This window comes from Vulpes vulpes, chromosome 13 (assembly GCF_048418805.1).
Source record: "Vulpes vulpes isolate BD-2025 chromosome 13, VulVul3, whole genome shotgun sequence".
In the NCBI taxonomy this organism is placed as follows: domain Eukaryota; kingdom Metazoa; phylum Chordata; class Mammalia; order Carnivora; family Canidae; genus Vulpes; species Vulpes vulpes.
In genome coordinates, this window is record NC_132792.1 from 154,682,664 (window position 1) to 154,710,136 (window position 27,473).

Sequence of the window (27,473 nt, forward strand, 5' to 3'; positions counted from 1 at the left end):
TTGCATTTTTTTACACATTCATTTATTTAGCATTTGGGGTTTACATATCGACAGCTCGTGAACCACATTGCTCACAAAATATTTTTAGATTCCCCCTCCACATAGAAAAGTCAGTAGATTGCACAATTAAAAAATCAGAATATATGGTAATACTAAGTACATAGTCTTAAGACAGTTGAGCAAATCTGTTTTCTGGGATATATATAGCAGGTGTTCAATATTGTTTATGAATGGATTGATGAATTTTTCAATCAAATGAAAGTGGTGAACACTTTTATATTGATATTTAATTTCAAGCAAATTTCAGTGTTATGAGATCCACTGTGGATAATGACTATAGAATATTAAAAGAGTGATTATGAACTCGAGGACAATTCTGAAATATACGTTTAATACTGAATGAATTCACGTGTAATCCACATGTGAGTGGATTAGGCCTAGCTGTCCTTCATTAGAAAATTGTTACTTGGAGATTTAAAGAATGTCATCATATTGAAAAGGTCTTGAGTTAGGTGAACTAAATAGCTTCTAGATAAGAAAATGTGCTGTTCTGATAACAACAACTAGTCCTGCCAGTGGTCCTAGTACCCAAGTAGTGCTATTACAGTGCTTATGAATGAACCCTAATAACAATTAGATATATAACTGTTAATCAAATCAGAAAGTGACACTGTGGGTATAAAAAGTCTTCAACAGACCTTGGTAATACTGACAATGTCAGGCCATGGGACTGATTTTTGATGTTATAATCTGCATCATTCCAACAATTACTTGAAAGTGCAAAATATAAAAATGGAAAGAGTTGTTATTTGTTTTTTGCCATATTCCTTGGGCAACATTTTAACATGTGGATAGTTCACCAATTCAAAATTTAATTATTAGCCTTTAAGCTAATACTACAGTTATTTTTTTTTAAAGATTTTACTTATTTATTCATGAGAGACACAGAGAGGCAGAGACGCAGAGGGAGAAGCAGGCTCCTTGCAGGGAGCCTGATGTGGGACTCAATTCCAGGACCCTGGGATCATGACCTGAGCCAAAGTTAGACACTCAACCACTGAGTCACCCAGGCACCCCTACAATTAATTTTTAAGGTTCTTTATGTTTAGAAAGTGTAAAGGGAAGTCTCTTCTGTATTTAATAAAGTAAATCTTCCAATAAGATGTATAGTTTCTTATCTCTAGTGTGTTTGGTTCTTTAATAGTGACGTAAAGATTGAATTAAGAGTAACAGAAAACCTTAATATTAATGAATATGATAAGGACAAATATCTCGAAGGCAACAATATATCACAATGAATGAATATTAGGAAACAAACATTTTGACGTATGGATCAATCTTTTTAACAGATAGAAAACATGCAATAAAAGTTAAGTTACATGTCAATTCAGTCAAACTAGGAAGGAAACATGTTATGGCTTATTTATAAATAAAAAATATTTGACATAGACAATTTATATTTAAATCTTCAAGCAAGCTAAAACTTAGAGATTTGTAATTTTTCTTCTAAAAATTATGTTTTGTAAAGGATTTAATGATGTGATATGCCATTCTTCTTTCTGCCATATATTTTATGTCCTTCAGGGTTGTTGATAAGACATCATCCTTGACGAGAAAGAGAGAAGAAGGAAGAGAGATTTTTGAAATAAGCAACATTTCTGGTCAAGTATTTATTATAATATCAGTGCTTCAATATTTCATATAATTAGTCATTGTTTTAGCTAGTTATGGATAAAAGCAAGTAGATAGACTTGTAAATTATACCACCAATTCCTTTTTAAAAATTCAGTGCCATTTGATACAATAATACAATTTTTAAACAATTTTTTCTAAGTCACTTACCTCTTTTTCTTTTTGAAATGAGAAATCTGACATACATCACAACACATAAATACATATAAAGTTTTTCTATCCTGATTTTACCATAGTTAAAAAATTTTAGAGTTTTTTACCCATGAGTGTTTTATGAATATTTTTTACAGACTATTAAAAGTATTTAAAAAGTTGCCCTTTTGTTGTTCATGTCCTTTTGTTCATTGTTCATAATGATCAGAACAAAACCACGTACACTTTGCATTCAGTTATTTCTATAATATTCTTAATTGAACATAAAGTACAATTTCCATTTTATACTATATCTTTAAAAGTGTCAAAATCCTAATCCTATAAAGTGATTTAGTTCATTTAATTGTATTATTGTAATATTTTACTAAAAACAGGATTATTCTTCATTCATACATAAAGAAATATAAAAAAGGTTATTGTTTTTCTCTGACTTATTTCACTTAGCATAATACCCTCTAGATCCACCTATGTTGTCACAAATGGCAAGATCTCATCTTTTTATGGCTGAGTAATATTCCATTATATATTTAATATCTTACATATCCTTCATCCATTTATCTATCAATGGACACTTGGGCTGCTTTCATATGTTGGCTATTATAAACAATACTGCAATAAACAAAAGGGTGCATATATCTTTTTGAATTACTGTTTTTGTTGGGTAAATATCCTGAAATAGAATTATTGGATCATATGGTGATTCTATTTTTACTTTTTGAGAAACCCGCATATTATTTTCCAAAGTGGGTGTGCCAATTTACATTCCCATCAACAGGGCATGAGGGTTCCTTTTTCTTCACATCCTTGCCCACCTTTGTTTATGTCTTCTCTTTTTCATTCTAGCCATTCTGACAAGTGGAAGGTGATATCTCATCGTTTTGATTTGCATTTGCCTGATGATTAGCACTGTTGAGCATCATTTTGTCTGTTCACGTGTCTTTGGCCATCTGTATGTCTTTTTTGGAGAAATGTCCTCTGTCCCTTTTTAATTTATTATTTAAAAAAAATATTTGTTTATTTATTTATTTATTTATTTATTTATTTATTTATTTATTTACAGAGCATGAGTGGCGGTAGAAGGGGCGGAGGGAGGGGGAAAGAGTCTTAAGCAGACTCTGTACTGAGAATTGAGCCTAAGGGGCTCAATCTCATGATTCTGAGATATGACCTGAGCCAAAATCGAGTGGGATCCTTAAATGACTGAGCCATCCAGGCACTGCATTTGGGGAGGCTTTTAAATTTTCCATCTATTGGGGCACCCATATGGTACAGTTGGTTGAGCATCCAACTCCTGGTTTTGGCTTAAGTAGTGATTTCAGGGTTCTGAGGTCAGGTCCCACATCAGGCTCCATGCTTAGCATGGAGTTTGCTTAGGATTCTTTCTCTCTCTCTCTGCCCCTCCCCCTTCCACTGTCTCTCAAATAAATAAATAAATCTTTAAAAAAATAAAATTATTCTTAAATTTTGGATATTAACCTGTTATCAGATATATCCTTTGCAAATATCTTCTTCCATTTAGTGGGTTGTCTTTTTGTGTGTCAATGGTTTCCTTTTCTATGCAGCTTTTCATTTTGATGTAGTCCTAATAGTTTATTTTTGCTCTTGTTTTTCTTCCTCAGGAGACACCTCTAGCAAAATGTTGCTAAAGCAAAAGACAAGGAGATTACTATCTGTTTTCTTCTAGGAGTTTTATGGTTTCAGGTCTCACATTTAGGTCTTTTGCCCATTTTGTGTGTGTGTGTGTGTGTGTGTATCATGTAAGAAAGTGGTCCAGTTTCATTCTTTTGTATGTAGCTGTCCAGATTTCCTCTCACTATTTATTGAAAGACTTATTTTCCCCCATTGTATATCCTTGCCCCGTTTGTCATAGATTAATTGACCATATAAAAGTATGGGTTTATTTCTAGGCTCTCTATCCTGTTCCATTTATCTATGTGTCTATTTTGTGCCAGTGCCATACTATTTTGATTACTATATCGTGGTAGTATATTTTGAAATCTAAAATTTTGATACCTCCATTTTTGTTCTTCTTTATTCAAGATTGCTTTGGCTATTCAGGGTCTTTAAATAAATTAGACAGAGAAAAAAAATACCATATGATTTCACTTATATGTGGAATCTAAAAAACAAGACAAAGAAACAAAATGCTGACATTGATCCATAAACACAGAGAACAAACTGATGGTTTCCAGACAGGAGGAGGATAGAAGGATGGACAAAATGAGAAAAAGGGACTTAGTGAGAGATATAGGCTTCCAGTTATGGATAAATAAGTCATGGGAATGAAAGGTACAGCATAGGGAATATAATGAATGGTATTATAATAGCGTTGCATGATGACAAATCATAGCTACCCTTGTGGTGAGCACAGCATAACAATAGAATTGTTGAATCACTGTGTTGTATGCTTGAAACTAATGTAATATTGTGTGTAAACTGTGCTCAAATAAAAACCAAAAAAGAATGAGGAAAAAACAAATAAAAAAGTATAATATATATATATATTTAAATTGTCACATAAGGAAACACTTTAGCGTTTTCAAGGTCTTACACAGAAATATGTTCCTGAAAATAACAATTTTAATCATTGTTATTAATATGTTCTTCTATCAGCAGAAAGATTTGTGCAACTTTGTTTCCCATCTTTCCATATTCTCATAACTTACACTTGTACCTATACTGGGAAGTGGAAGAAAATGCAACTTTCTATCTCAACATATAATTTGTTTCTCACATTTAAATATTGCGCATATAAATCAATTTATTTGCGCAATTGCCAAAGTGTCACAAATATGAAATAGCAAACAACACTTCCAATTCAGACAACTTAGAAAGTTGTCAGAGTCTGCTTGGCTGAAAACAATAAAATTTTTTTTCCTATATAATGACCATAAAGTTGGAATTTTGTTGAACCTAATATCTCTGAAATTTATGACATAAAGAATCTCTTGAATAAAAATCTGAAGAAAATAACCAGTTATAGGCACTAGCTTCTCCTTACCTTTGTGAATGCATCTTGGATATCTTAACTGCCCTCTGTCACATTGTACTCTGAGTTCAGATCCAATCATTGAGAACTCAGCTATATATGTATCTCTCTTACAAAGAAACTCAATATACTCGCCATGGAAAATATATGGTCTATTGTCAAAATCCCATTTCAGGAATACATTATTATTTTCCATTTCAACAAAAGATAATGTGCAAGGCTCTGAAAAATAAAAAGAAGAAAATTATCTTGACACATCTTGGCATTAACAGGGAGCATTGCGTTTCCTATTCATGATGACCTTAAAATTCCTAGGCATTAGAGTGGCAACCAAGTCAGAATTAATATTTGAGTCAGAAAATATGTTCAAAGCTCACAGAAAAAGTCTGCCATTTATCTCTGTGGTCCTGGATTTGGAAAAAGTGTATGTCCTGCTAGTCACTTAGTTTTATACCATTATGGTTTTCAAGGATAGCAAACAAAAAAAGGTGTTTTTATAAAAAGCATTAATAGTTGCTAATAATTATTGAAATGATACTATTTTTCTTATTTTTTTTCTTCAGGAAACTCAAATAAAATCTCCATGAGACAAAGTATTTGATTGTTGGATAGATTTTATGGAAATGTAAAAAGAAGCTGGATTCTCAACAATGACTCAAACTCTATGACTTGATGGATTCCAGAGGGGTTGACAGTTTTCCCCCTTTTAAATTTTTAGTTATTAAGGAATATCAATATTAGATTAAGATTCTTTAAATTCTGAACATTGAAAATATTGTGTCCTTCCACTAATGCATTAAAACAAAAAAATAAAAACTTAAGGTAATTATTAGTATACCCAACAGATTTCTTTGATTTTTTTCCAAAATATTGATACTTTCAAAAATGTCAAGTTATTTCAGGAAATGGAGTGTGTCCTTATTTGCCTCCTGGATGACATAGCACTAAACAGTAGGCCCTGAGGTAGGTTAAAGGTCCAGAGTTATTAATAGAACATATGAATCATATAACTGTAAAACATTAACAAACATCTTTTTTCAATATTTTTAGTAAGTATTTATTGAATCTCAATGTGTCAGATGTTATGCTAGCAGTTCTATAGATAGAATAAGAATGAACAAAAATAATCAGAAAGACTCTAAAAGAATATAGTTACTGCAAAATATCTTTGGAAATGAGGTCAAATGGCACTATAATTTAAAATGCCAAAAAAAATGCCCTGGTTCTACAAAACATGAAATTTTAATTAAAACAAGTTAAAAATTAATTCATGGACCTTCTGTTTTCAGCTATGACAGAATAGCTTATATCAGACCAGCACTTTGACTAAAAACTAGAAAATCTGAAAACAGACATGAAGCAAGTATCTCAAGGCAGAAGAGAATTTCTAAGGCAATCGGTACTCAAGATGCGAAGGTTCTGGTTAAAGCTCATCCAGATGAGTCTAACATTCTGTGTGGCATTTTGCTCTTGGAGCATTTGTTGATTCTCAGCATGAGCTGAGAGACTGTAGAGAATGGTCAACAGCAAACATAGAGCTAGCAGAGCTTTTGGAATTCTCCCATTGTTGAGGATAGAAAATTGGAAATTTAGATCAGCTATGACAGCCAGGACTTGAGGGGTCAAGGACTCAGGAATGGGAGGTGCAGAGAATGAACACGGTACTCTGCACTGGCTTTTCCCTTGAAGCATTTGCCTATTCTTGACTTGCAGAAAGAGAGAGGATAAAGAGCCAAGCAGAAAGTCAAGAAGGAGGAAACTTGTCTAATACCAAACTCTTAGTGAAGAGCCCTCGGGGTTATATTCTATTAGTAGGGGTGAACAAAGGTCTGAAGATACGCTTAGAAAACGCTTCATCTCTAGTTAGATTGAGGCCAATTTCCCCTACACTATGAGCTGGAAGGAGATGAGTATTCTCTGGAACAAGATGACATCATTGTTGCAAACTTCTAAAATTTTCCATACATAATATTTGATATTTAATCAACTGTTAACAGAAAAAGCAAAAAAATAGGCTAGAAATAGAAACAGGCCTCCAGATGATTCAGATAATGGAGTCTGCAAGCAAGGACTTAAAGATAAGTGTGATTAACATGGTGAAGAAGTAGATGTTAAGATAGTCTTTCATCAGACAACTGAAATATACAAAAAAGAAAGCATAAAGTGGGCATTCTAGAAATACAAGGATATTGAGAGCTCAGTGGATGAGTTTAAAGCAGATTGGACACATCCAAAGGAAGGATTAATGAATTGGAAGATATAGCAATAAAGAATTGTCAAATGGAAACAAAGAGAAGATAAAAGTTAGATAACTTTTTTTCCTAGACCTTTGAAAAATCAAGCCACAGATTCAAGAAGTGCTACCAACTTGAAGAATGAAATGCTTGGAGAAATGCACATGAAGGCCCCACATAACTAGCCTACTAGTTATGAAAATAAAGGGGAAAAAAATCTCAAAACCAGTAGAGTACAAAAAGAAACCTAGTTTCGAAGAAGTACCATTAAGAATGGCATTTACTAACAAAAACTATAAAATGCAGAAAAGAATAAAATGACGTCTTTTAAAGCATGGAAAGAAAAAGAGAATCAAGCTAGAATTCTATCTCTAGTAAAATTACTCTTCATAAGTCAAGGAAAATAAAGAAATTTGCAGACAAACAAAAACTGAGAAAATAATAAAGAAATATTTTTCAGGCATATGGAAAATGATCCCTATCAGAAATAGTGAAAAACAGGAGAAAATGAGAAAAAAAATCACTGAAAAACATATAAATAAATCTAAAAGATTATTTTTGGACAACCTAATATTCATTGTGTCTTTGGGACTTAAACTATATGTAGAATGAGAATGCATGACACAGTAATAAAAAAAGTGGGAAGGGTAAATCAAGATAAAATGTTCTGGGTCCTAGAAAAGTGGTAAAAGTACTAATTTATATTCAACTGTAATAAATCATGGTTAATTATGTAGTCTCAGTGATAACAGTAAAAGGAAGCCAAGAGGAAAGTATTGACAAGCTAGTAGAGAGTGGAATGGTATAAAAAGAATTAATTTACCCAGAATAAAGAAAAAGAGAGAGAGAGAAAAGAATACAGAATAGATAGGTTATATATCTAGTATAGTAAGATGGTAGTTATAAACCAAAATTTATCAGTATTTATCTTAATATGTATAAGGACTCAATAGTCTACTATAAGAGGAAAGATTGTCAGACTGAATAAGTATGCTTTAAAATAAACTGTGTTTTAAAGAAACTCCCTCTACCCCTGCTTCCCCTCCTTTGCGTGCTCTCTCTCTAAAATAATAAACAGATCTTTCCTAAAAAACCCCAAACTTCTAAAAAAAAAAAGTTATAGACCCTTAGCAAAACAGTCAAGAAAGAAAGAGATACATTTTAATAGCAGTAATAACAAAGACATACCACTAAAGGCATTAAAATGAATGTAAAAGGATGTTGTGAACAACATTATGTCAACAAATTTGACAATTTAGATATTACAGACAAATTCTTATAAGCCACCCTATCAAAACTGAGAGATGTCAGGATCTTTCCTCAAAGAAAACTCAATGCTCAAATGGCATGTTTGGTGGATTCTTGCAATTATCAAGGAAGAAATGGTACCAATCTTTATTTTAAATTTGATTTTAAAATATTTATAACCCTATAATTAAAGATGAATTATTGAAAATTTTACTTGTCAGGTTGGAAAACAAGATATCCATTGCCTCTTCTACTCAGTATTATACTCACGTCCAAGCTGGTGAAAGAAGATAGTAAATAAGTCAGAAATGGAAAAAAATATTTTCTTTTTATTTAAAGATATGCCTTTTTATTCCTCCTGAGAATCTTGGTAGATACTATTACTTCTACTCAGATGCTTCACTAATAAGGCATAACTTGCTTCAACTTTTTATCTTTGTTTCCCCATTGTACTCATATTTTCTATTATAGTATCGATCACACAGAATGATAACTGTTAACACATGTATCCACACCACTATGGCTTGTTCATTTAATAGCCCCATACAACACCAGTAACTGGTGTGTGGTTTGTATTTAATAACTATTTGTTAGGGCAAGCTGGACTATAGTTATTTATTATCTATAGGAAAGAATAGAAACCAGTGATGAAATAAGTATACTGATACACAAATATAGCAAACTAAGCATTATAATAGTGTTATATCAACTAACAGAAAATAGAAAGTGAACAAAATATGGTTTTATTTTATTAAATAGGCGGATATTTCATAGTACATACCTAAACACGATGGTGGTGTAGTCCACACTCCCTCTAAACAATAGGACTCCCTAGACCCTTCAAGGAAATGGTGATCAAAACATCTGTATTCTACCGAGGAACCGTTTTCATAGATGCCTAATGTCGAACTAATTATGACTCCATTTTTAATAAGTGGAGGAGCTCCACATGTTCCTTTAGATTCTGCAAAAATGATTTAAAAATATACAATGAATTTTTATAATAAACCTCTAATACTTTAATAATTGCTACAGAAATAAAATAAGATAGGGACACATGGGTGGCTCAGTTGGTTAAGCACAGGTTCTTGGTTTCAGCTCAGGTCATGATCTCAGGGGTGTGGAATTAACCCCATCTGGGGCTTCGTGCTCAGTGTGGAGTCTGCTTGAGGATTTCTCTCCCTCTGCCCCATCCCTCTCCACAATATGTCTCTCTCTCTAAAATAAATAATCTTTTAAAAAAGAAATAAAATGAGATATTTCATGTAAAAATATTTTTAAGTAGCTGTCAATTTTTAAATAATTGAGAGCATAGTTCTACAATAACTTCATACTATAAAAGTGATTATTGTGGTTACAATTTTATTTATAATATTGAAATACATATGTGAGACTGGCAAAGTATTTATGATCATGATCTTATTTTTCTCTTTCTATCTAATCAAAAGTGCAAATGTAGGAAGCCCCTTTGAAGCCATGCTTTTTGTAGGCATCCTCTTCCATTTTTTTCTTATTAAAAATAATAAAATAGTTCCATATCCAAGGAGAATACAGAATCTCTAAATCTGCATCAAGCCCTTTTCTGAAACAATACTCTCCAGCAAACCCCAAGAAAAGCAATGTTTTCCAGAGTTGTTGACTGTTCACATTAGGGGTATCAGTCCTCTGATAGTCTGGTGATATCTATAAGACCTACTAATTTCTCTCTTCATAAAATTGACTTATTGGAATTAAAAGATGTCAGCAATGTCATCCTACTTAAGTGTATGTGCTTATTGGATATTGATCAGATCATTTCCAATTTATAGATTAGAAGATGATGATGTTGAGTTGCATAGGGTCTTTCATATACTTTGAACTCAAGTGGTAATATTGATCACCTGATAAGTTGTCAGAAAGCACTGTTTTACCTTTTCTAATACATAAAGGATATCTCACTTCTCCTCTATTGCACTGTACAGACAATTCAGACAACGAGTTTGATGGAGATAAGTCATATCCTTGTTTACATACAAAATCTATTAAATCTCCATGTAAGACCTTTCCTTCATACTTCCACTTCATCTCTATGTTATTTCTGTACATGCGATCCACGTTAATAGTACACGGCTCTGTAAAACAAAATAGTCTTTTAAATTATTTACTTATTTGGCAAATATAAAGCTTAATATATATTTAAAATGAAAAATTTGACAGGTATCAAAAGCAATGTTTTATATTTAACATTATTAAAACTCCTCACACATATACATAAGAAACACTTTATTCCTAACAAATGAATTTATACATTTTTCTTATTATTATTATATTATAAATTAAAACCATTTAATTTGAACATTAAAAAATATTGTTTAAGGGGCACCTGGGTGGCTAAGTCAGTTAACTGTCTGCCTTTAGCTTGATTTGTGATCCCGGGGTCCTGGGATCAAAGCCTGCATCAGGCTCCCCCCTTGGCAGGGAATTTATTTCTTCCTCTCCCTCTACCACTCCCCCTGCTTGTGCTCTATCTCTCGCTTGAATGAATGAATGAATGAATGAATGAATGAATGAATAAATAAATAAATAAATAAAATTTTAAAGTCAATAGAATTACGAATAATAATTCTAAAAAATATATTGTTTAAATTATGAGAGACACACTTTAGACCTAAAAGTGAAGTGATATAAAAAGATACACCATGCAAGTAGAAGAAAAAAACAAAAAGCCAGGGTAGTAATACTTATATTGGACAAAAGAGACCTTAAAACAAAGACTGTAACAAGAGACCAAGAAGCACTGTCTAATCATAATGATAAACAAATCATTCCAACAAGAGCATATAACAACTGTAAATATATATGCTATGCATCCCAAAAAGTCTAGCTTTACACCTAAAGGAGCACTCCCCCTGCAAAAAAAAAAAAGCCCAAGATTAGTAGAAGGAAAAAAGTAATAAAGATCAGAGGAGAAATACAAGATACAGAAACAAAAGAAAGAAAGAAAGAAAGAAAGAGAGAAAGAAAGAAAGAAAGAAAGAAAAAATCAGTGACACCAGGAGCTCTTTCTTTGACAAGATAAACAAAATTGATAAGCCTTTAGCCAGACTCATCAAGAAAAAAAGAGAGAACAAAAATATATAAAACTAGAAACAAAAGAGAAGTAAAAACTGACACCACAGAAACATGAAGGATTATAAGAGAACCCTACAAAAAATTATATGCTACCAAATTGGACAACCTGAAAGAAATAGATAAATTCCTAGGAAAATAATCTTCCAAAACTGAATCAGGAAGAAATAGAAAATCTGAACTGACCAATTGCTAGTAACAATATTGTATTGGTAATTAAAAACAAACAAACAAACAACAACAACAAAAAAACCCCAACAAATAAAAGTCCAGGACAAGATGGATTCATAGGCAAATTCTATTAAACATTTAAAGAAGTGTTAATATCTATTCTCCTCAAATTATTCCAAAACATAAAAGAAGAAAGTGCGGTTCCAAATACATTCTACAAGGCCAGGATCACCATGATACCAGAACTAGACAGATACTACGAAAAAAGATAACTACAGGCCAATATCCCCGGTGAACATAGATGCAAAAATCCTCAACAAATTATTAACAAGCTGTATTCCACTACACATTAAAAAATTCATTACCATGATCAAGTGGAATTTATTTTGGAGATGCAAGGATGTCTCAATAGTCACAAATCAATCAATGTAATATACCACATCAACAAAACAAAGGATAAAAACCATCTGATCATCTCAGTAGAGGCAAAAAAAAGCATTTAACAAATGTCACCATCTACTCATTATAAAAACACTCAATAGAGTGGTTTAGAGGGAGCGTACCTCAACAAAATAAAGGCCATATATGATAAACTTACAGCTAACATAATATTTGGTGGTGAAAAATGGAAAGCTTTTCCTCTAAGATCAGGAACAAGGCAAAGATGTCCATTCTTACCACTTTTATTCAACGTAGCACTGAAAGTTCTAGCCACAGCGATTAGAGGCAAAAAAAAAAAAAAAAAAAAAAAAAAAGAAATAAAAGACATTCAAATTGATAAGGAAAAAATTAAACTGTCACTATATGCAGATGACATGCTACTATACACAAAAATCCTAAAGACTCCATTAAAAAACTATTAAAAGTAAAAAATGAATTCAGTAAAATTGTAGGATACAAAATTAATAGAAATCAATTGCATTTCTATCAAATATATTAATTTGATATATATAAGCATATATAACTAATATATTAATACTTAACCAAATCAAATCAAAATAAACTCAATTGATCAGTGTTTAAAGTTATCTCAACTTAGATAATTATTTTGATAGCTCCTTTAAGTCTCCACTTAAACATTAATGTTAATTACACCATGTCTTAATCCAAAATATATTTAAAGTAATCACAAACATGTTCTTATTTGCTTAACAAAATAGAACAAAGGTAACCATTCAAGTGAGGAATTGACAGCTGAGAAAGCTATTAACAATACTCTCTACTAAGGAAAGAATTGGATTGATTATTCTCTCCAAATAACATTCTGGAGACAATATAGGGAGAGATGATGGGGAGTATAATAAGACGAAATTTCAGTTAGGAGAAAACACAAAAAGTAATCAGTCACAAAAATGTGAATCTATTGAATGCCACTGAAATGCACACTTAAAAATAGCTAACATGGTGAAGTTTTGTTGTTCATATTTTACCACAATTTTTTAAAAAGCCGTAGTTAAGAACTAATGTAGTTTTAGAACCTATGATATTAGATTTTCTGCTTACAAAACTGAGAAGAGAAAACACTTGGGGAAAAGGATTTATACAAAAATCCTCATTCCCATGCTATATAAAATGTTATATAAAAATCACATAAAATACAAACATAATGGTAAAGGAAATTCAATGGGTTGTTATAAAAGGAATAAGCTCTAGGATCTAATGTACATAACGACGACTAGAGTTAACAATATTCTTTTGAATACGGGAATGTTGCCAAGAGAGTAGATCTTAAATGCGTTCTCATAATGATAAGATCATTGGTAGTAGAACTATGACAATGTCAAGTGAAGGGAATGTTAATTAGTCTTATTGCAGTACTCATTTCAAAACATATATGTATATCAACTCATTGCCTCATATACCTTAAATTCATGTTATCTATCACTTGTATCTAAATAAAGCTGGAAAATTTTTTTTTTAAATATATAATGTGTTCTCTGTCTTACCTAAGCAAATAGGTGGGGATGACCATTCTCCTTGTTCACAATGAGATACTTTTGCTCCACTCAATAAGTAATATTCGTTGCATCTATATTCCACTGAGGATCCTGTTGTGTAGCTTGCTAATAATCCATCAACGACAGCCCCATTTATTACATTAGGTGGAGGCTTACAATTCTCAATATTTTCTAAGGAAAGAGGTTATTTTCAAATTAACATGAACTTATAACAACAAAATGATATCATATAGTTATCCATACTACTGTTCTTCAATATTTGTATTATATTATTCAGGACAATTGATTTCTAAATTTTCCAGAAATAAGAAAAATGCTATTCAGCCCAAATATTTTAAAAATTTGCTAAGTAAGGGACGCCCAGGTGACTCAGTGGTTGAGCATCTGCCTTTGGCTCAGGGCATGATCCTGGAGTCCCAGGATCGAGTCCCACATCAGGCTTCCTGCATGGAGCCTGTTTCTCCCTCTGCCTATGTCTCTGCCTCTCTCTCTGTGTCTCTCATGAATAAATAAATAAAATATTTTTAAAAAATTTACTAAGTAAGAATAAACAGCCATTTGCCTAAACATGCAAACATATGCATATTTGTCACTTTTCTTGCTTATGAAGGAATCATGATACAAATATTATTAAAATGTGTAGAAAGATAAACAATAACCTGAGGATTATGGTCAATTCTAAAACTACCCTTTGTCATTATCCACTTTTACTTTTTAATTCTCATTCTTTTCATCTCAGATCTCAGTCAATCCGTGGATGAAATTTTCCACTTTTTCTCTCTTTATTTCTTCTCTTACTCTGCTTGTTTCTTTAGCATCCTTAATAGCATTTCTCTCATGTAACAAGTAAATCTTAAGTAAACATCTTTGTGAAGATCTTTCTAAGAGAGATCAAGAAATGAGGAGGATGATGGGAAGAGTAGCACATAGCCTGGCAACATAGCCTGGTTGCAGCATAGCCTGGTTGTGCATGTCAGTAAAACAAAAGACCAGGGAAAGGTCTCAGAAGGGTGTAGGCTTCAGACTGGCCAGATGCATAAGCAATATCAGAAGGACTGACTCAAAGGCAGGAACAGAGTGCCCTAGCGTAACTTTGTAGGACATGAAGGGAGAGGAAGTAGAGCACGATCATGGCCAGTTACCCAATCCAGAGTTACTTATGTGCTTTCATTTAAAGCTCAAGTGAAAAAATAAATAAATAAAAATAAAAAATAAAGCTCAAGTCATAGTGTCAAACAGGTCAGATAACAATACTTAGCACTATTGTACATTCAAAATTCTTTTTAGTTTCCCAATTATTTATATTGGGTTAAATTCTAAGATGGCTGCATATACAGGAAAAAAAAGTAGCAGAGTAGGTGCTGAATCAATGTATTTTTTAACCTTTCTAAACAGTAGTCTCTTGCTAAAAGTATGTGTATTGAATAACAAGAATGACAGATTTTATGCAACAGGCTTAGCTATTTGCTGGTAAATCGAGCATACATACCAATGCACTCAGGAGGACGTGTCCACTTTCCACGTTTACAAGTAATTTCTGTGGATCCACGGAGATGATACCCACTTTTACATTCATATGCCACTTTATCCCCATTGTAATAAATCGTAGAGTTCAGGTTTGCTGCACCATTCTCAATGAAGGGTGGATTCCCACAGGCTGTCTTCTTTTCTTCTGAAAAGAGACAAATTAAGGAAAAAAGACCATTTAGCTACACAGGCAGACTTCATTTTAGGGAAAGCTTATTAGGGTGTTGCTAACCAATGCATTTCGGAGGTTCTGTCCACTTTCCATTTTCACAACGTATTTCTTCTGATCCTTGTATCTCAAAATTAAGCTCACATTCTACATGAACTGTTTCTCCATGACGGTAAGTTGTTGAATGTGTTTGGATTTTGGAGTTTAGAGGCAGAGGTGGAGGAGGACATCGATTTCTTCTTCCTTATATAAAAAAATCACCATATTTAGCCATATAATTGCAAAACTATAATAGGTAGATTTAATAAGCACATTCTTTAAGCCAAGTACCATAGGAAGTATGGAAGACAGATCCTAGGGTCACCTCCTTGAGCTCCACTTTTGATGTCGTTGATGTTCACTTCCTTGTGTGATAACCCTCCAAGTAAGCAGGAACTGTGACTTGCTTCTAACCAGCAAATGCCGCAAAGATGATGGGATGTATGTGATTAGCGTGATAGGCAACATAGTACAATAAGGCCATTCTTGCTGAGAGACTCTCTTCTTGCTGATTTTGATAAAAAGGCAAGCTCCCACATTATAAGCCCCCAAATGGGGAAGGCAAAAAGGCAACAGGCAGAGGACTGCCTCCAGCTGGCAGCCAGGAAGAAATTGAGACTTGCAGTTCAGCCATCTGCAAAGCACTCAATGCTACCAAAAACCACGTTTGAAAGCAGATTCTTCCCCAATCAAGCCTCACATGAGACTGAAGCCCCAGCTGACACTTTAATTGCAGTCTTGTCCAACAGGAATGCAGAGGAGCCAGATAATCTGTGCTCAAATTCCTGATCTATAGAAATTGTGAAATAACACAAGTGTGCTGTTTTAAGCTGCTAAACTTGAAATAGCATTGTTATGCACCAATAGGAAACCAAAAAAGCAAGCGAATTAAAACAGCATTCATTATCTCCTCTAATCCTAAAATAGCTTTATTAAGCAGGGACAATTCTTTTTCTCATATTATAGATAAATAAAATAAAACTTCTGAAGTAGGTAAATTAACTATTAAGTGGTGGATCTGTTCTTGTACCTATGTCTATATGATTGAAATAAAATCTGTTCTTAACGATTCTACATCATAGACTGTGTTCATTTCCTTTCAAAGGAATGTTGGGAAAAATCATTACAATTAAGTGTTTTAAAATAACACAAATTTGTTCTTACAGTTCTGGAAGCCAGAAGTCCAGAATCAGTTTCATTGGGCTAAAATCAAGTTGTCCGGAGAGCTGCATTCCTTCTGGAAGCTTTATAAATCAGGTTCTCTGCCTTTTCAAACTTCTGGAGCTTCCTTGCATTCCTGGGCACACGACCTTTTCTCCTGTTGCTCCAACCTCTCGTTTCTGGTCCATTGTCACATCTCTATTCCTCTTCTGTAGTCAAATTTCCCTCTGCCTCCTACATTTAGAGCCCACATGGATAATCCCAGAAATTATTCCTACCTCTAGATACCTACCTTTATCACATGTGCAAAGTCCTTTTTGCCATATCAGTAAGGTAACTCAATGGTTCCAGAGATTAGGATATAACCTATTATTATTCAGCCAACTGCACTGCCTACCCTACATTTAATGACTATTTACTAGAGAAAATAACAGGCACATTGGCATGCTGACTAATTGGGTGGGGAGGGTGGAGTAGATTTTAAGTAGCTTGCTATTTATTTCTGGAATAACACGTTACAGATAATTTGCTAACAATTTTTTCCTCTACTATTAGACCAAAGCTCTTGAGCAGGACTGGAAAATTAAAAACAAAAACATTGAAGTTAGGACCATTCTGGGCAATCCCATCTCATACTCGTGGTCATCTTCCTTTTTCACCTCTCCTAGCATCTGTTAAAAAACTTCATCCTCTCCTCCAAGTTCCACTTTCTTGTCTTCCTCTTGTCTACCAATAATGACTATTTTCTATATTACAGGGAAAACAGAAGCTATCAAGACCTTTACCTCTCCCCATTCCCAATTCTCAAACTCCTTCAATTCAAATATTTTCCATTACTTCCAAAAATGCTATCCCACACCATATCAATCAAAACCTTCCATGTTTGTTCAAATACTTTATACATGACTTTATCATATTTGTCACACTGTGTCAATTACTCTTTCAAATCAGTTCTCTCTGCTAGGCTTGGATCTCCTTCATATCTCACTGTAGCTATGTTTAAATGACTCTTGAATTGTTGTCTTCCAACGGGTGATCATACTATCTGCTTGTACATGTCCAGTGATAGAAACTTACCATAGACATTACATTTTAGTATATCTCTTAATTGAGGACCATATTTTTCATTTTTACTCTGGGTAATATTCTGTTGATTTTTCTGTTCTTTACCCCCATCATTTTGAAGACTGTATATTCATATCAGGAAATATGTATCTAAATAAGAAAGAACCCTCAGAAAGCTGCCAGCTTGGGATAACTGAATCTAATAATTCCCAATAAATAAAATTTATTTATTATAATAAAGAGTTTAAAAGTTATAACCACTCTACAAACTAATACAAAATTCAAGATTTCTTCAGATTAAATATTGCTGAAAATATATAGCAATGATTTGAAAAACCATATTTATTTTTAAAAATAGCACTCAGCATAATACCCTCTAGTTCCATCCACATCATTGCAAATGGCAAGATTTCATTCTTTTTGATGGTTGAGTAAGCGTAAGTCAGTCAGAGAAAGACAAATACCATAAGATTTCACTCATATGTGGAATTTAAGAAACAAAATAAGTGAACATAGGGGAAGCAAAGGAAAAATAAAATGAAAACAGAGAGGGAGGTGAACCATAAGAGACTCTTAACCCTAGGAAACAAACCTAGTGTTGTTGGAGGGGAGGACTGGTGGGATGGGTTAACTGGGTGACGGGCATTAAGGAGGGCAGTTGAAGTAATGAGCATTGAATGTTATATGCAACTGATGAATCACTAAATTCTACCTCAAACTTAAAAATAATAAGACTCAGGACAAGGATTAGATATCAAAAACATTTTTTTTCAGAGAAATTAAAGCTAAAGCATGATATTTTGTGTGAGTATGAAATTTTAAAAATTACCTTCACATACAGGAGATTCTGGGTACCAACCAAAGTTATAGCACTGAATTAAGTCAGATCCACTTAGATAATAATTTTCATGACAGAAAAACTGAACAACATCTCCTTCTTCATATGTTTGCTTAATAGGATGAAAATAACCATTTTGTATTAATCTTAAAGAAGAACATTTTAACTCTAAAAATGAGAGAACAAATGAAATACAAAAGAGTGTTATTTTTTTTCTGTTGAACAAAGTTTACCTACTACTTATGTACTATATCTGGAATAGAAATTAGTTAATTTGCCATATTTTGTTATATAATTATATAACATTATATTATATATTATTATATTATATAACATTATATTATATGTTATATTATATATAATTATATTAAAATCATATAATTATCATATATAAAAATATATTAATCATAATATAATAATATAATATATATTTGTATATTATATAATATATCATATAGATTATAAATATATATTTATATTATATTAATATATTAATCATAATATAATAATATAACATGTATTTTATATTATATTATATAATATATCATATATATCATAAATATATATTTATATAATATATTTATATTATATTAATATATTAATCATAATATAATAATATAACATGTATTTTATATTATATTATATAATGTATCATATATATCATAAATATATATTTATATAATATATTTATATTATATTAATATATTAATCATAATATAATAATATAATATATATTCATATATTATATTCTATAATATATCATATATATTATAAATATATAATTATATAATATATTTATATTATATTATATATTATATAATAATATACTATATATTATATTTATTAAATATTATATAATAAATAAATATAATATATATTTAATATAAATATAATATAAGTAATATTATATAATATATAAATATAATTGATATAATTATATATTATAAATATAATATTAATCATAATTATATATGATTATTATATATAATTATATAACATTATATTATATGTTATATTTTGTTATATAATAAAATCTTGTCAATTCTTATATTTATTAAATAATTATCTGAACTAAAAGGAGTTCTTTTTTACTTGAGAGCTTTAAATGATCAAAGCCTATGATCAACATAATTAAAACTAGAAGCAAAAAAAAAAAACCCAAAAAGTATGAAAAATGAAGCATAAGTAGTGGGACAATTTATAAACATTGCTGTATGAGGCAAAGTCTTTAAAATGAGACTGGATTGTCTTTAAAATGAGGACCTACTGGTACATTTTGGTGTGAGGGCCCATCCATACGTGTGACACTCTGTCTCTTCGGTCTTCTTTCCTCCCGCTGTATAGTAGCCAGGAGCACACTCATACTGTACTTTGTCCTTCACTCTGAATGTTTTCTGTGTTGTGGAATAATTTCCATGATATAATTCAGGGACCAAACATGTTTCTAAAAAAAAATAAATGTTATTTTGTGCACTTTATCACTAAAGCTATAATATTAAAAATCAATCTCAAAATGTATTTTCACAAAATCTTAAACATATTTAGTAGAATTAACCTTTGGCAAAATTGATGAATAGCCAGTGTCCCATTGCTGTATTCCCGTTTTTTTTTTTATACACCTGTGTCTTTAAAAAAATATTTTATTTATTTATTCATGACAGACATAGAGAGAGAGAGGCAGAGACACAGGCAGAAGGAGAAGCAGGCTCCATGCAGGGAGCCTGACATAGGACTTGATCCCGGGTCTCCAGGATCACACCCTGGGCTGAGGGCAGTGCTAAACCGCTGGGCCACTGGGGCTGCCCTATACACTTGTGTCTTAATGCCACCAGTCTTCTCTAAATTCTAGTCTAGTGTACTTGGCAAAAGGTCAGAATTCAACTGAAGTCTTGTATGGTAACAATTTTTTGATTATGTGCCATCTGAGGATTTGTACAATTTAAATGACTAACAACACAGTAGCAAAATATGTATATTCAAATTATTGGATTATTTATATATTGATATTGGTTTACTAATAAAAAATAATGATACTATCCTAAATTCTCCTCTAATAAAGGAAATAGTTATTTATGTTGCGAGAAATAGGCTTAGGTTTTTTTTTTTCATTTTATTCCATTCCATTCTTTTCTTCATTACTATAAAGAAGGAATTGCTTCCATCTTTTAGCTGTTGTGAAAAATGCTGCTAGGAACATTGGTGTACAAGTGTCTGCTTGAGTCTCTGCTTTCAATTGCTCTGGGTTTATACCTAGAAGTGGAATTATTGGATAGTATGGTAATTCTATGTTTAACTTTTAGAGGAACTGCCACCAAACCAAGTGTCCATCAATGGATAAATGGATAGGGATGCCTGGGTGGTTCAGTGGTTGAGAGCCTGCCTTCGGCCTAGGGCGTGATCCTGAGTCCTGGGATCAAGTCCCACATCGGGCTCCCTGCATGGAGCCTGTTTCTCCCTCTGCCTGCATCTCTGCCTCTCTCTCTCTCTCTCTCTCTCTCTCTCTGTATCTCTCATGAATAAATAAAGTTTTTAAAAAATGGATAAATGGATAAATAAAATGTGAGGTATCTATCATATATATGAATATTATTTAGTCATAAAAAGAAATTAAATTCTGTTGCATGTTACAGCACAGATGAACCTTGAATACATTATGCTAAGCGAAATAAGCCAAGTGTAAAAGGATATTATTGAATGACTCCACTTATACAAAGTACCTAAAATAAGGAAATTGATAGAAAATAGATGTTACCAGGTACTGGGGTAGGGTGGGGGATAGAGGGAGGATGGGTACAGTTTCTGCTTGAGTTGATGAAAAAGTTTTGGAAAAAATGGGGATGGTCATTCAACATTGTGAATGCTACTGAATTGTACACTTAAAAATAATTAAAATGGTAAATTTCATGTTATGTGTATTTTACTATAATTAAAAAAAGACCAGTGGTTGCCAAGGGTTTGATGGAAAGGAAAAATGGATGGATATGGAAACAGAGGCTTCTTAGGGCATTGAAACTATACTGTATGATATCCTAATGGTGGATACATGTCATTGCACATTGGACAAAACTCATAGCTTGTATAACAAGAAAAATGAACCCTAAAGTATGAACTTTGGTTAACATATCAGTATTGGCTCATCAATTGCAACAAATATACCACGCTAAATGCAAAATGTCATTAACAGGAAACTGTATGTGGCCAAGGGTGGGAAGGGGTATATGGGAACTCTCTGTATAAGCTGCTCAATATTTCTGCAAATCTAAAACTGCTCTAAAATTAAGTCTATTAATATTAAAAAATTAAATAGGAACTAGTGGAGTAGGAGAGTTGTGGGAGTTCTCAACTCTTGGGTTAAGGAAACATTTAACATATATCAACTTCTTGCATTTGCAGACATAATGAAAAATCAATTCTGTTAAATAAAAATGTCTTTCAATCTAAGAAAGTACTATTCTCTCAGTCCCTTATCTTCAGCTTTAGGAGGTGATTCTTAAACACATACCATGTTCTTCCCTACAGGTAGGTTGAGGAGACCATCCATCAGCAAGACATTGAACCACTTCTTCATCCTTTCCTCCAGTGGTTTTATATCCTGAATTACAACCGTAACGCATGTTCTCTTGAATTTTGTACATTAATTTTACATCAGAGATGTAACCATTTCTCAGCTCAGGCTTAGTGCACTTTTCTATGGGAAAAAATGTCTTTGCTTAACTTGGTGAAATTAAGCTTGTCTTTTACTTAATTGTAAAACTAAGGCAAAAGTTTAATATTATTCTTGAAATTTAAAGGAGAGAGAAAAATTTCACTCTACAGTTCCTGATTTGGTTTAATTTTGGAATTATCCTGCATGTTCTGCACCAAATTTCTTCAAAAATTGATTCAACTCAACAATGACACTCTTTGTATTGATTAACTTCAGTTCTGGTAGTGAATCCCACTCTTCTCACATCTACTTTTAGAAAATATAACAGAGCTCTTCCACTAACTATCATTAGTGGCTAATAGAAGAAATTTCATTTGGATTTACTTCCTAATATTTTTAAATCTACTGTGTTTGACAATTTTTAACACCATGTAACAAAAACATATACCTAGTTTATGGATCCTTAAATAAGTCTGCAAATACCTTAATGTGAAAACTTTATTCATTCATTTTTTTCAATTCAGCAAATGATTGCCTAGTTACATAGTAAGTCTGCAGAGCCAGCCCATAGTCAGTCCTTGTAGACCAAGACTGAATCACAGACATGTAATTCAAAATCTTTGAGTTTGCAGTTATTTTTTAGCTAATACTTACAACAGTGTTGTGTTAGATGATAAATTTACTTCAGCACTGAATGGGGTGCAATAATTTTTTAAGCCGTACTATTAGACCCTTATAACAAATCAATTCACAAAAGTTAAGAGATTTGTCCAAGGTTAATATGAGTTTAAATATATGGAGTACCTGCTGTGTGGCAAGCATGTTATATGAATTATCTCAGTGAAGTAGCTTTATGCCCATTTTATTGGTGAGAAACTTGGGCTCACAATGCCCACTTCCCAGTGGTGGAGCAGAATTCCAATGCAGGCAGGTTAACTGCGGAGGTTGTGTCTTAACCATTAGACTACATACTCAACTTGAGTTCTTCTTTTCTGGCTCTTATTTCAAAGCTCTTGCTAATGTTTATTAAGTACTAGTTATGAATATTTATTTATTTATTAGAGTTAATCTATGGTCTATGTTAATACTAAAGGTGCTATGCTTAAATTTATGGTATGTTCAAAATTCATGGAAAGGATCATTATCCCAAATGGATATGTTCACTAGATATAACAACCTCTGTAACCATCATATTCATTTTTTTTCTAAATGAAACAGACCGAACTAAAGCCTTTACTCTGCAAAACAGAGCTTAGAGAATCCTTTGCTCAAAAGAGGTTAGCTGATCTAATAGAAGCTCATTAATGGTTTGACTATAGGGTACCGTGGCATAAAATAATGAGATGAACCAATCAGATTTCCTTTTTTCAAATTTGAACTCAAAATTCAGAAAACACACTTTTCTGAATTTATTGGAGAAGAAGTTGGCACAAAAAGGAGAGATGAGTCTTTCAAAGGATAAAACACTAGAGTAATAATCTTATTCTTCTTAAGACCAGAGTCCAGCATTTTTCTGGCTTCTTATGCACACTTATCTGTTTAAGTTCCTCAATCCTTAAAGTAACTCCTTTGCATCTCTGTTTCTTGCAATATGATAATATCATTTTCAATAATTATCCTTATTCTCTTTATAGGACTATTAAAAACAAAGACAATGACATTTTAATAAGAAATATTGTTTCAGAATTTCAGAATATGCCTTCATTTTGTAAAAGAGACAGTGGGCCAGTAATTTTGTTTTCATCAACCAAAAGGTTTCACCACCCACCAGGTTATCTTGGACCCTTATGGACTAATCTCTTTAAGTATTATAAATATTTTGAGGACACAGCCCATAGACTCACTGAAGCACTGTGGTTCTGGAGACCAGCCCTCCTGGGTACATGTGATTCGCTCCTCTTGCTTCCCAGTTTCAGTTGTATAACCAGCCAAGCAGGCAAATGACAGTGTTTTATTTATTCTCATTGGAAAGTAATATTTTTTAAAAGAATAGTAATATTGTGCAATTCTTCCATTTTCCACACTAGGAAGACCACAAGTTTTCTCTGAAATGAATAAATATCAAGCTGAAAACTGAAAAATATCTAAAACCGTGAAATGTGTGATTGCATGACAGTATATTTTTAAATTCACAGTATCTGTAGCCACTTTAACAAGTACTTGTTTTTAATGCCTACCTTCTAAGAGACTTCTGTTTCAATCAGAATTAATCCGCTAGCAATCACCAATAACCAACAGAATAAAACTGGTCTGGCCACTTCCTCAGGGAGGATTTCCCTAACTTTGTGAAACAGCAGTTTCTAATAGAAATATAATGCAAGCCACATATGTAATTAAAATTTCTAATGGTCACATTAATAAAAGGAGTAGTTGAAGTTAACTTTAATAATACATTTTATCTGACCCATTAAAATGTTAAAAATATTTTTCATTTTTTTCTCCTTATTAAGTCTGAACCCCAGAGTATATTTACACATACAGCACATCCCAATCTGAACTAACCATGTTTCAATAGCTGTATGTAGCTAGTAGCTACCATATTGGATAGCAGAGTTCTAGAATAGATGAAATTTTGCTTGAGATAGGCAAACCTACAAAATTTTTTAATGAATGCCATTTTTTTTAAAAATAAAAGACAGACAACTAATTAAAAAATAACAGATTTGGGCAAGAGCTTTACAAAGCAGGACATGTAAATGGTCACAGACCTCATAAAAAGTACTCAGTGTTCTTTGGCAATATTAAGACAGAACATACACATACCATTTTTTAAAAGCACTCATCCCTATGAACATCAGTGCAAAAAATCTCAACAAAATATTAGCAAACAGAATTTAGCAGCATATTAAAAGACCCATGAGCAAGTGAGCTTTATCCCCAGAATGCAAGGATGGTTCAACATACAAAAATTGGTCAATGTAATACACCACATTGACAAAATGAAAGAAGGAATAAAAGTATTTATCTGTGCACCTAAAGAAATGTTCATAGTGGCACTATTCAGGTAGTCTCAAACTGGAAACAATTCAAATGCCCATTCATGACTGAAAAGATAAACACATTTTAGACATGCATCTAGTGGAATATTGCACAGCAATACAATGCTGAATATCATGCAGCCATGGTGAATGCTGAATGGTGAATCTCCTAAACATATTATTCAGTGAAAGAAGCCTGTCACACAGAAGTAAATATTATAGTTACTGAGATAATTTTTATTGAGATATAATTGATGTATAATATTATATTAGTTTGGGGTGTACAACATAATGGGTGTACATATATATTTGCACATATTGCAAAGTGATCTTACAATAAATCCAGTTAATGTCTGTCACCACACAGTTACAAATTTATTCCCACGTGGTGAGCATTTTTAAGATCTGCTCTCTTAGCAACTTTTAAGTAGACAACAAAGTATTGTTAACACACATTTCACAGAAAAATTGTAACAACTAAATAAGATAATTATATGACACAGTAATTGTAGAGTTATTTGTGGTTAGAAGGAAGTTAGAGAGAAAAAAAAGAAGGAAGTTAGAGGTAACTATTTGTGCATCACTAGGAATCTGGATAAGTAAAATATCTGAAACACTGTGTAACAGTTGAAAGTAACAGATTCAGCAACATGGAAATATGTTTAAATGATAGCAAGTAAAAAAAATAGTAAGAAGATAAACTCTATGGCAAGCTTTCATTTATGTGAATTGTGAAGCACACACACAAAACAAGACACAGTTCAGATAGTTACATATTTAAGAATATATCAAACACCTGTTAGTGGCTCCCAGTTTGATACTAAGGGAAATAGAATTCAGGGTCAAGGACAAAGGGAGGAAATGCATAAATAAAGCAAAAGCGGCAATTTCATAGACCAATGATGATTGCATGTTATAAAATGGGAAGTGACATTAAATTAAATTCTTGCCCCTAATGTTCCTAAAGGGGGTGAGAGAAAGCATGGAAATATGAAATTATGGTTACTTTTTTTTCTTTTTTGGTTTGTTTGAGTAAAAGAAGAGATAACTATGTAATAATCAGGAAATTATCTAGAAAATTCAATGTCTTGATAGAAAATTCTATCAGCTGGTGTCTCCCTATTTAGACAGAAAAATATTCATGCAATATTTAGTTTAGGCAGTAAACTATTCATGCAAAAATTATATCTTATTGTAGAATTGAATGTATTAAATATGATTAATTCTATTTATTTTACTTGCATAATTTTAATTGCAGATCCTTTGTGGTAGAAATTTGTAGTAAACTATTGCCTAAAAGGCAATTATAATCCATGGGGCATTTTGTTTCAATAAATTCCCTTAGGTGTTTATTTTAGAAAAGTCTTATTGCTGTGGTTTCCTATTTTGTATATTCACTCTTGCTGACACCTAATTATCCTGTCTGTTTTTTTTCTCCTTACAGTTTAATAAATAGCACAATTAACTATTCCTCAATAATCTGCACATACTCTGCTTGCCTCAGGCACACTTATTCACACACTGGGCAGTCTGGTGATAAAGATCTCTAAGAGTGAGGGAGTTCATCAGTACAGTCATAACTTACACCATTGTCCAACATCATTATTAATAGAGCTCCACTTCACTCTCAGAAGTGTTCTTGTCTGCATGATCAACTATATGGTCCTCCTTCTAATCACTACTTAAAAATTTCAACCAATGAACAAATTAGTGTAAACATCAAAGGGTGAAGATTCAAAAATTTTGATGAATTATGGCTATTTCTTTCTCCAATTTCCCACACTAAGCTCTCACTTTATGAACATAAAACTTAAATTATACAAGCTTTGCCATGTTAGGAATGAATTCTAATATGAAATTAGAATTAAAGTTAACATACAACTTCTACGTGGCAGTACTGTTAGCTTGAAAAACCTTTTTAAGTAATTAGGTCCTAAAACCTAGTGATACAAAACAGGCTTTTTTGTTTCTTCTTTTTTTCGTCTTGTCTTGTTTTTCTAAGTTTGTCACTATAGGAATAGTTTACTAATTATGCCCAAAGGAGAAAAATAATCTGCCTAAATATTTATAAAAATGATAAGACATATGCTTTTTATAAAGTTGATACATAAAAATGAAAGTCTATAATAAAACTTCAAATTAAATGTATGTTAGAATTCTCTTTTATAATTTTTAGAGAATAGAGAATATTACAAATTAATTTTACCTTCTGCAGAGAGTTTTCCTGAGATGATGAATATGATGATAAAAGACAAATCTTTCGACCTCATCTTCAATGGTGTGCCCAACAAAGATTTTTAACAATTCTAAAGCACTAGGGACTCCTCAGTAAGTACACAATACTTTGCTTGAAGACAAAGTTAATTATTTACAACATCTGTCTAAGTGTCTTTGTAACAAAACTTATATTTCATTTAAAATATTTTTGAATAATACCAAAATAACGCAGACTATGTTCATGGACAACACTTTTCATGCCAGAGTCCAGTAAGAATAC

At 32.2% G+C, this 27,473-nt stretch overlaps 1 protein-coding gene across 1 annotated transcript; it reads right to left on the reverse strand.

Moving 5' to 3' along the window:
• On the reverse strand, positions 1–27,473 carry F13B (coagulation factor XIII B chain). The gene is made up of 12 exons (XM_025987303.2): positions 27,183–27,473; positions 23,843–24,043; positions 21,855–22,040; positions 19,620–19,796; positions 18,344–18,520; positions 15,313–15,492; positions 15,043–15,225; positions 13,542–13,724; positions 10,227–10,427; positions 9,098–9,280; positions 4,847–5,056; positions 1–1,605 (listed from the first exon to the last, which is right to left on the reverse strand). Exons 1-12 carry the CDS (start codon positions 27,244–27,246, stop codon positions 1,601–1,603), a joined length of 1,950 nt encoding a protein of 649 aa, XP_025843088.1. The 5' UTR covers positions 27,247–27,473; the 3' UTR covers positions 1–1,600.

Coding starts and splice junctions, on each gene's coding strand:
- F13B (XM_025987303.2), bottom strand. CDS start 27,246: ATGAGGTCGAAAGATTTGTCTTTTATCATCATATTCATCATCTCAGGA. Junction 18,521..19,619: donor CCTCACACCAAAATGTACCA/GTAGGTCCTCAT, acceptor TCTCATTTTTAG/AGTTAAAATGTTCTTCTTTA. Junction 15,493..18,343: donor AGAATCTCCTGTATGTGAAG/GTAATTTTTAAA, acceptor TTTTTATATAAG/GAAGAAGAAATCGATGTCCT.